The 10,091-nt window shown below is 46.3% G+C and overlaps 1 protein-coding gene across 5 annotated transcripts in view; it reads right to left on the minus strand.

The window, feature by feature from the left end:
* The window catches only part of AASS (aminoadipate-semialdehyde synthase), a 49,464-nt gene extending 41,103 nt beyond the window's left edge, over positions 1-8,361 (minus strand). The window contains exons 1-3 of one of the 5 annotated variants that reach the window (XM_084810836.1): positions 8,275-8,361; positions 3,079-3,300; positions 1,892-2,068 (exon numbers count right to left, since the gene is read on the minus strand). In XM_084810836.1, coding sequence (XP_084666962.1) covers positions 1,892-2,068; positions 3,079-3,291 — 390 coding nt within the window. In that variant the 5' untranslated portion in view covers positions 3,292-3,300; positions 8,275-8,361. Of the gene's footprint in view, positions 1-1,891; positions 2,069-2,170; positions 2,287-3,078; positions 3,435-8,274 lie in introns of those variants that run through there. The other 4 variants (XR_014784443.1, XM_084810838.1, XM_084810837.1 and 1 more) reach the window with 4 other exon arrangements.
* Between the last annotated feature and the right edge of the window lie 1,730 nt (positions 8,362-10,091).

A 10,091-nucleotide genomic window follows, 5' to 3' on the forward strand; every position in this document is an offset into this window, starting at 1 on the left:
GCAGGCAGGCAGGCAGGGGAGGGGAGAAGAGCCAAAGGACATGGGGTGAGGAGAAAGACAGAGGGAAAGAGGAGCCAGGGGGAGAGAGAAGCCATGGGGAGGGGTGAAAGAGTAGGAGAGGGAGAGGGAGAGAAAGAAAGAGTCAGAGAGAAAGGGCGGGGGGAGGAGTCAGAAGCTGGGGGTGGTGGGCAGGGGGAGAGAGAGAGAGAAGGAAAGAGGGGCCAGAGAGGTGGGGAGAGGATCTGGGGGTTGGGGGAGGAAGGCAGGCAGGCACAGACGGTTTTTGTGAACAACCCGGGGGCTTCAGCTTTGAGGCAGTATAAAAATATAATAAATGAAATTAAAAGAAAAGAGACAATGAAGATCCAGAGAGACAGAAGGAAGGGGCGGAGGGGAAGAGAGAGAGAGAGAGAGAGAGAGAGAGGAAAGGGGGGAGGAGCCAGAGAAAGAGAGGAGCTGGGAGGGGGAGAGGGAGAGTCAGAGAGACAGAAGGGAGAGAAAAAGGAGCATAGAGAGACAGAGAAGAGGAGCCATGGACAGAGAGAGAAAGCAGAATAAGTAGCACGCGCATAGGGTGCACAATCATATACAAATACAGACAGTGAGGGCGCTCCCATCATTTTTGTGTTTGGTGGTGCCCAGGGCACTTTTTCAAAATGCCAAATGTGCCCCAAAGGTTGGAGACCCCTGTTCTAGAGAGCACCACGTTGGGGAAGCTTGTCCTACACCATTTCTATTCAATAGTCACATGGTGCCCACATCCTTGCATCCCCCAGAGCAGAGCTTCAATCTAGATGTATCGCTTCTGTCATCCAAGCAATAGGACAGTTGCAGTGCAATCCTATGCAAGTTTTATGCAGAAGCAAATCCCACTGTATTTAATGGGGCTTACTCCCTAGTAAATGTGTTTAGGACTGTACCTGACTCTTGCAGGAATGGGGAGGGAAGGCCAGAAGCTTTCTGTCATTATGGCTTGATCTCCTCCCCCCCCCCCCCCGCCCCACCATCACCCTTCAGTTTTCAGAAGCTCACTAGAAATCTTTGAACTGATCAACCTGCACAATACAAACAACAAATTTTGTAGAAATTCTGACAGGCAGACAATAGTGTAGTGATTATTATGAGAATCTGAAGTATATATTAAGCTTAAGGAAGTCATGGAAGAAGATCAGAGTTGAGAAGATATCTGGCTCAATTTACTACAAGTTTGCTACAACCTTACAAAAAAACTTTAAAAGCTTAAGTTTTACTTTAAAATTAATTTAAATGTAAAAGCTTAAATTCTTTACAGGCAGTACTTAAAGAAGATTTCCAGCTGGCTTAAGTGGGACACATTGTATTCCACAATGATTGCACGCCCATGCAATTCCATAGCAGAAAGATGTGCATGAAGAATGTGTAGGTTAATTGGGTAGGATTAAGGAAAAATACAGTCTATAGCATACATAATTTGTACACTGCAGTACACTTGGTGAACATTTACTGCCAGAAGAATATGAAAAGCACCCTTTATTCCCACCTTTTAGTTTCAATGGAAGAATCAAGTAAATGCCTAACAGTGCAATCCTATACACGTGCCTATACAGGGCAATCCTATTCAAGCCACACTGAAATCAGTGGGACTTACACTCAGATTAATGTGTACAGGATTGCAGCCTAAATCTCTCACAGTGAAATCAATGAGGCTCAAGAAGTGTGAGGCATTGACCCAATGCATTGTGCCCAATGTGGGTTTTGCTTTTGAAGCTACTACTATGCACTCTGCAGTTATTTCATTACCATATCATGCAAAGCCCGTACCCCACTTCACAAATATTCTCAGCCTGCTGAACTCACATTTCACAAGGACATTATAATAACAGAGAGTAATCTTTGTTAAACACAATACTACCTTGCTTAGGATTTCATCCAGCAAGGACATATTTGCCTCTTGAGCTTTAATAGTGTGAGAGAAGAATGCATAGTTCTTGTTGGGAATTAGTTTATCCTCTGGAGGCCTCTTCACACCCACAATCAGGCAGGCCTCTGAAATATCTTCCTGTATAATACCACCAGCTTTGACATAGTCCTGCAAACAGAGAATGGGAGAGATACTCACACCTTGAGCCAAACTCAACAAAGGCAGGTAGCATTGACATAGGTCCCACGGACACTGTTCAGGAAGACGTGCCTTATTTCTAGACTGGTCACACAGTCCCATGGGGAGAGTTACTCCTTCATCACCAACGAGGAACGCATAGGATCATACATCATTCTTATCCTCTGCCAGTTCTTGAATCCACAGCTTCCTTGACAGAGCAGGATTGTAATATAGAAGAATGGCTTTTTCATGTTAGAAAAGGCCCAGGGCTTCCAACTAAAGATTTCAACATATAACCTTCAACTCTGCTGTTGCTGGCTCCTCTCCCTTCTGCCTATTCTCTCCATTTTCCTCCCCTCCCTCACCCACTCAGACTCCAGCCACCATTCCTTTGGCACAGTCCTCCTTCTGACCCTCTTTTCCAACTTAAGCTGCCTGATTCGACTGACTTCTCAGATGTCTGCCACCTCTTTTGTTAGCATTTCTTCTACATTTACTTTTCCAGCTTCTCCTTCCCTAGGCCCTTCTAGCTGTTCAGTCCCTTTCTGACATAAGGACACTTCAGGCAATGGCTGCCACAGCGTTCACACACACACACACACACACACTCCCTCTGTCACCTAAATGGCCTTCTTTGCCCCATTAGTTCCATTCGACATGCAAGTCTAACGCATGCTGTACGCATTTTCTTTTCTTAGACTCAACAATTTTATATTTTTGAAAAGGGAGGATCAAAATTTTTCTGCTACTTTATGCTTTCCAGTGGTACACTGAAACCTGAAAACATCACATCACCTGGTGGAGTCCAACTTGAATGTCTGCAAACCCTCCTCCAAAAGGGTTTGCAGACACCACCACCCATCTGCTTTTCATAACATCTTGCCTGAAGAAGAGATCTGGAGATCTCAAAACCTTGCACATTCTTTTATGATATTTTATGAGTTGGCGTAATGATGGTATTTCATTAGATGAACCACAACAAATATGTCAGTACTTACTTTTTCATGGATGGACCTTCGATTGGATGGTTGCACCAGAACTTTGTATCCGAGGTTGGTTAAGAGCTTGACATGCCGTGGGGCCAGAGGGGCTCTTCTTTCCCAGGCATTGACATCCTCCCTCCTGATTGCCAGGACAGATTTATGATAATGCCGCCACCTTGAAAGGTGGCTCTCAAACTTACCACCAGTGCATTTGAATGCTTGGAGCATGATAAAAACCTGACAGTGGCAAAGACAAAGTAATAAAGGAAGACAACATAAGGTGCCTAGAAACAGGCATGGCTGTACAAGAAGCAGCAGCAGCAGCGGGGGGGGGGGGGGTCTGGTCTCCTTAGAAATCTGCTGTAAAACTGAGACGGTTATGATTTAGCATAATGAACAACACAGAAGCCATAATGAACTGCACATTGCCAATTAACCATGCTAATATTCCGAGCTCTCTCAGACCAACCTCCCCACTCCCGAATGTGGCCTTCCTCGCTAAATGAGAACATGAGGTAAAAATAATAATGAGGGAAGCAATGAGGTAATATGTCAGAAATCACATTACTGCCTCAAGCGTAAGCATTGAATCATTCCAAATGGCATAATCACAGCAGGTAGAATGAGAACGGCTGACCTGGGCCATCAATATAAGCCAACCAATCCTAACATTCCCCTTCGGATCTCTGGAATTAAGCGTGCGTTCACACTGCCCATGGACAGTGGTAGGATGAATGGTAAACTCTTTTCAGTCACTTCACGATACACAGCCCCACGTAAAGGATCCAGCCAGATCAGGCTCATCGAAATCATGACAACCCACAACCCCAGGGCTTGTTGTACTTTTACCCACAATCCAATTTCACATTTATTTATTTCATTGAAACCATTTGTAACACACAGCTTAAGCTGATATATGCCAACTACGCCCTTATCTGGACAGAGATAGGCTAGCTACAGTTATCCATGCTCTGATAACCTCGCATCTGGATTACTGCAAGGTGTGGCAGGCGGGGCTCCCTTTGAAAATGGTCCGCAAACTTCAGCAGGTCCTACAACTCCCAGCCATGGCTGCTGGGGAATGCTAGGGGTTGTAGGACCTTTTTCTGTCTAAACATGCATAGGATTGTGCCCTAAATTAGATTACACATGGGCAAGGGTGCAGAACCTCTTTCAGCCTGAGGGCTGAATTCCATTTCAGTACTGACTCTGTACACTGAGCTGATCTTAACTCATGGGTACCTGCCGGGCATCAAGAGCAAACCCAACAGAGGACAGGAGGAAAAGTGATAAGCAGTCCAAGTAATAACAGGAGCTTCAGAGATTTATGACAAATTGAAAGCTGCAAGGTAGGAGTGGGGAACATGTGACGCTCCAGATGTGGTTGGACTTCAACCCTCATCAGCCCCAGCCAGCATGGACAGTGGTCAAGGATGATGGAATTTGCAGTTTACCAATAGCTGGAGGACCACAGGCTGGCCACCCCAACTATAACTGCTGCTGGCATTGATGAAAAAGGACTGATTGAGGTGGAGTGGGTATGAGATATTCAATTCAATCCAATGCCACACTAGCAGACTTCTGCTGGTATAACGGAACTTTCTTCCTCTCTCCTCCAGAAAAACTGCTCCAGAGGGTTACCCAGCCCTGTGGAGCAGATCTTATGGCATGCAGGGAGCTGCGGGGGGCTGGGGGAGAAGGAGGGGAAATCTCCCTTCTCCGAGTTCAGCTGATGGAACCGCTTCCATCAGCAGAATGACACCGTTGGATGCAACCCATTGCTGCCCTTGCATGGAGAAGCCCTCTTCAAATACCTGAAGGGCTGTCAAAAAGAAGACTGCAAAGACTTATTCTTGGCAGGACTAGGCCTAATCTACAGAAGGGTAGATTTTGGTTGAAAGCCAGGAGAAACATCTTGACAGTAACAGTTGACAATTGCCTAAAGGGGTCCACGACCTCCAGGCAGTAACTGGGCAGCCATCTCCAGCTCTGGAACTTCTTGCGCTGAGCAGGCACTTCAACTCGATGGCCTAAAAGGCCCTTCCAACATTATTATTCAAAGCATGACCTGTACATGTGTGTTTCTGCTTGCATGAACGTAAGAAACATGAAATCCTGGCCTTTGTTTTACATTCTAAAAACAAAAATTGCAAGCGATCATATAGCTACAGCACTGAGGATATTCTTACTGCACCCCCAAGAGACAACTTAGGGCTCAATCCTATCGGGATAGGCGGCCGCCTCCAAACTTGGAGGTGACCACCTATCCAATGCAGGGCAGAAGAAGCACAAAGGGGATCATCCCCTCTGCACTTCAGCCACCCTACATTTACGGCTGGACAGTCCATTTCGTCTATCCTATGGCCGTCTAGCCGCTGACTAGTGGCCATAGGATTGCGCCCTTAGTTACCACTTCAACAACCATGCAGCTTTGCTTTGAAACAAGCACCCTCTTCCACAGGAGGTAAAACCAAAATACTAATTAACTAAAAGTGAAACTGACATCACAATTGTTGCTGTACATATCAAGTCAGCAGAAAACTAATAAGAGAATGGACATTCGCAATTGTTCAGTGTTAATATGTATAACATTAATTTCCTGTAACAACACCGATACATATTAACAATGTAAAATTACAAATATAGATTGGAGTGTTAGAATCAAAGGTATTACTAAAAGTACCACTCCAATTTGGCATGGGGGCACTATCAGGCTAGGAATAGGTTTGCACATACATATGATTTAAAGTAAAATCAACTGACAATCTATTCTTAGTCTGACAGTCCCCAAGGCAACCTGAAGTGATACTTTTAGTAACACAATCTATTGGAATGGATATAGAGAGAACAAAATAAATTTAATTGGTAGCTTAAACAACCTGGCTATTGCAGCTACCAGTACTGTACAGTTCCGTGCATTTATTCATAACTATTTGGTCTCAGTTCCTCAATTCATCATTCATAGGGGCTAATCCAAGTTGGATTAGCAAGCGAGTGGTAAACTTCACCAGACCGTCCCGCCCCAACCCCATTGATGTCATCGCCACAAGCACCTGCCCCATAGAACAGGTCTATGGTGCCGTTTCTAAGTAGGGGGAACTACATTGCTATGTTATGGCTCCCTTGGCTTGGCTTTCTAAAGATGGAAAGAGAAAAATATACACTGTATTTAACACGTTTTAAAAACACCTTTAATACAGGGCTGCTATTATGACAACAGAGCACAAAATGGAAAACATAATATATGCATTGCCATGCCTGAAAGTGCTCATGGATCCTAATTAGCAGAGGTCAACTAATACCAGTATTATTGATTCTTCCAAATCCAGACAGGGTTCCTATGCCTTTAACAGTGGGAGAAATGTGAAGTTTTCCCGTCACATGAATAAGTGGTGGCAAAACACCACTTATAACAGTTACACAACAAGCGGTTAGGTAAAAAGGCCAAGAAAGAAAGATGGCAACCCTGCATCCAGGGAAACATTACAGTGAAGCTTCAAAAGCAGAAAATAACCATTCAGTGCACAAGCAGCCACCCCAAAAAAGTACCAAGGGCAGTATTTGGTAATGTAAGTGAGATCTTTATTGACCTAAGAGGGAGCTAAATAAATAACCTAGCTAATCTGGGCACCAATATACATACAATGAAAGCTGGAAAAAGCCACATTCTTACCAGTCTTAACCACCCTGATTGTGATGACAAAAAGGTTGTTCCAAGGGATAAATAACTTGTATTAAAACTATGTTATGCATGCAGTTACATCGTATCTAGAACTATCTAAAGCAGTTGCAAATGCTGTTAACAGTGTCTGTCTACCAGAGAAGTAAGATAAAAAACATAACTTTCCTTCAAGCTAAAAATCCTTCAGGTTTCCAGACTGGAAACTGCATTCTAGGAATGCAGGAAGGGAGACCAAAGAGTCCTGTAACCATCACATGGCCTGCATAGCCTAATTTGAATGTCTGCACACCCCTTCTCCCCCATTCTATGTTGGGGCTCTGAACATGCAGACAATGTGACTTCACCATCAAGTCAGTGTTTTTTGTCCTCTGCTCCCCCTTCCCCTGTTGAAGAGATCTGGACATGTTGCTTGATGAAGAGATCTTGCTGATGAACAGATCTGGAGATCTCAAAACTGAACATTCTTGGTGATCTTTTGTTGGAGTTATATTACCCCAATCTGGATATATATATTATATATATATAATATATATATTACCCCAATCTGGATTTTGGAATTTTACCTATGGCCAACATGGCTACCTTTGCTTAAAATAACAAAAAGAGGGTGGGAAAAAGTTGCTCACCATACCTTTTAGTTGCTGGCCTATGTAGTGTAAAACAAGGGGTGGGGAACATGTGATCCTCCAGGCATTGTTGGACTACAACTTCCATCAGTCCTGGCCAGCATTACTAATGAGAGATGATGGGAGTTGCATTCCAACAACTTCTGGAGAGCCACACGTTCCCCATCCCTAGCAGAAGGGAAGGGCCCTTTTTTTATATAAAAAATGAATGGAGCCAACAACTAGGATTCTTTGGCCTACAAAAGCATTTACTCCAGAGTAGTCTCAGGGCAGTCAGTTTGGACAACTAGACTACCTGCAAGTAACAATTCATTTGGAGTTTGCATCCTCCCTTACCTACTGAGAGCTAGGTATTTAGAACAGCAGCCTTCCCCAATCTGGTGCCCTCCTGATGTGCTGGGCCACAACTCCCAGCTTCCCCTAGCCAGCATTGTGTGTATGCTGGGAATTGTGGTCCAACACTGAATGTGAGAACGTGCAGCCCTCCCAGCATCCCGCTCAGCCAGTTGCCTGGGTGTTGCTGGGAGTTGTAGTCCAACACATCTGTAGGCACCAGATTGGGGAAGGCTACTTGCCAGGCTGAAGAGAAATGGGGAAAGGCGAGGAAGGAAACAAGGCGATGATGGAGCGCCCCGTTAAAATGTGACGCAGGTTTGGACCGGAGCAGCGCGAGACCGGTCCCCGCCCCGGTCCCTCCGCTTCCCCTAAGAGGCCTACGAGGCCCTGGCTCTAAACCACGCGGCAGGATCTGGAACAGGCGCAGCAGCAGCGCGTCGGTGCCGGGATCTCTGGAGGCGGCTAGGCCCCAGCCGCAAAGACCCTCCTCCAGCAACGAGGAGCCCCCTGAGCGCTTCCCAGCGCAGAGGCTGCCCCTCCGGAGCGCCCGCGCACTTCCGGGCTTACCTATCTGGAAGGCAGCGCCGAGTTTAACGGGAGTCCTGCTGCTGCGCTTCCCAACGAGGGCCGCCGCCGCCGCAACGCCGAGCCAGCGGCTGCCCCTCAAGCAACTATTTACAGAACTCCGGGCAGGGCGGGGGCGGGGGGAAGAATGCCTCCCCCCTCGGCAGCCAATCCCGTGCGACCTCATGGGGACCACCTTTCCCTTCCGTTAGTCTGAGAGGCTGCTAGGAGTGACGTCACTGCCGAGCCCGGCTCCTCCCCTTTGCGCGTCTCAGCCTGCTAAGACGCGTTTTGCCCCAAAAGATTCCAGCCGGGGAACGAGCCGCTTCCGCCATCTGGCGCCCTCCAGATGGGTCGGACTACAACTCCCGTCATTCCCGGCAAGTGCAGCCATTGGCGACGCTGGCCGAGGATGACGGGAATTGTGTTGTTGTTCAGTCGTTCAGTCGTGTCCGACTCTTCGTGACCCCATGGACCATAGCACGCCAGGCCTTCCTGTCCTGCGCTGTCTCCCAGAGTGTGCTCAAGTTCATATTCACTGCATCAGTGATGCTATCTAGCCATCTCATCCTCTGCCGTCCCCTTCTCCTTTTGCCTTCAGTCTTTCCCAGCATCAGGGTCTTTTCCAGGGAGTTTTCTCTTCGCATTAGGTGGCCAAAATATTGGAGCTTCAGCTTCATTATCTGTCCTTCCAATGAGCACTCAGGGTTGATTTCCTTTAGGATGGACTGATTTGACCTCCTTGCAGTCCAGGGCACTCGTAAGAGTCTTCTCCAGCACCACAGTTCGAAAGCATCAATTCTTCGGCGCTCAGCCTTCCTTATAGTCCAGCTCTCACAGCCATACATTACTACTGGGAAAACCATAGCTTTGATTAGACGGACCTTTGTCGGCAAGGTGATGTCTCTGCTTCTTACTATGCTGTCTAGGTTGGCCATAGCTTTCCTCCCAAGGAGCAAGCGTCTTTTAATTTCATGGCTACAGTCACCGTCTGCGGTGATCTTGGAGCCCAAGAAAGTAAAATCTGTCACTGCTTCCATTTCTTCCCCTTCCATATGCCAGGAAGTGATGGGGCCAGATGCCATGATCTTCGTTTTTTTAATGTTGAGTTTCAAACCAGCTTTTGCACTCTCCTCTTTCACCCTCAACAAGAGGCTCTTGAGATCCTCTTCGCTTTCTGCCATTAGGGTGGTATCGTCTGCATATCGGAGGTTGTTGATAATTCTCCCAGCAATCTTAATTCCGACCTCTGATTCATCCAACCCGGCATTTCTCATGATGTACTCTGCATATAAGTTAAATAAGCAGGGTGACAATATGCAGCCTTGTCGTACTCCTTTCCCAATTTTGAACCAATCGGTTGTTCCATGTCTGGTTCTTACTGTTGCTTCTTGACCCTCGTACAGGTTTCTCAGGAGACAGGTAAGGTGGTCTGGTACTCCCATCACTTTCAGAATTTGCCACAGTTTGTTGTGATCCACACAATCAAAGGCTTTAGCGTAGTCAATGAAGCAGAAATAGACGTTTTTCTGGAATTCTCTTGCTTTCTCCATGATGCAGCGAATGTTGGCAATTTGATCTCTAGTTCCTCTGCCTCTTCGAAACCCAGCTTGTACTTCCGGTAGTTCTCGGTTCGCATACTGCTGAAGCCTAGCTTGTAGGATTTTGAGCATCACCTTGCTGGCATGTGAAATGAGCGCAATTGTGCGGTAGTTTGAACACTCTTTGGCGTTGCCCTTCTTTGGAATTGGAATGTAAACTGACCTTTTCCAGTCTTATGGCCACTGTTGAGTGTTCCAGATTTGTTGGCATATTGAATG

This window comes from Heloderma suspectum, chromosome 7 (genome assembly GCF_057233095.1).
Source record: "Heloderma suspectum isolate Gila_16-S chromosome 7, 16-S_ref, whole genome shotgun sequence".
Classification (NCBI taxonomy): domain Eukaryota; kingdom Metazoa; phylum Chordata; class Lepidosauria; order Squamata; family Helodermatidae; genus Heloderma; species Heloderma suspectum.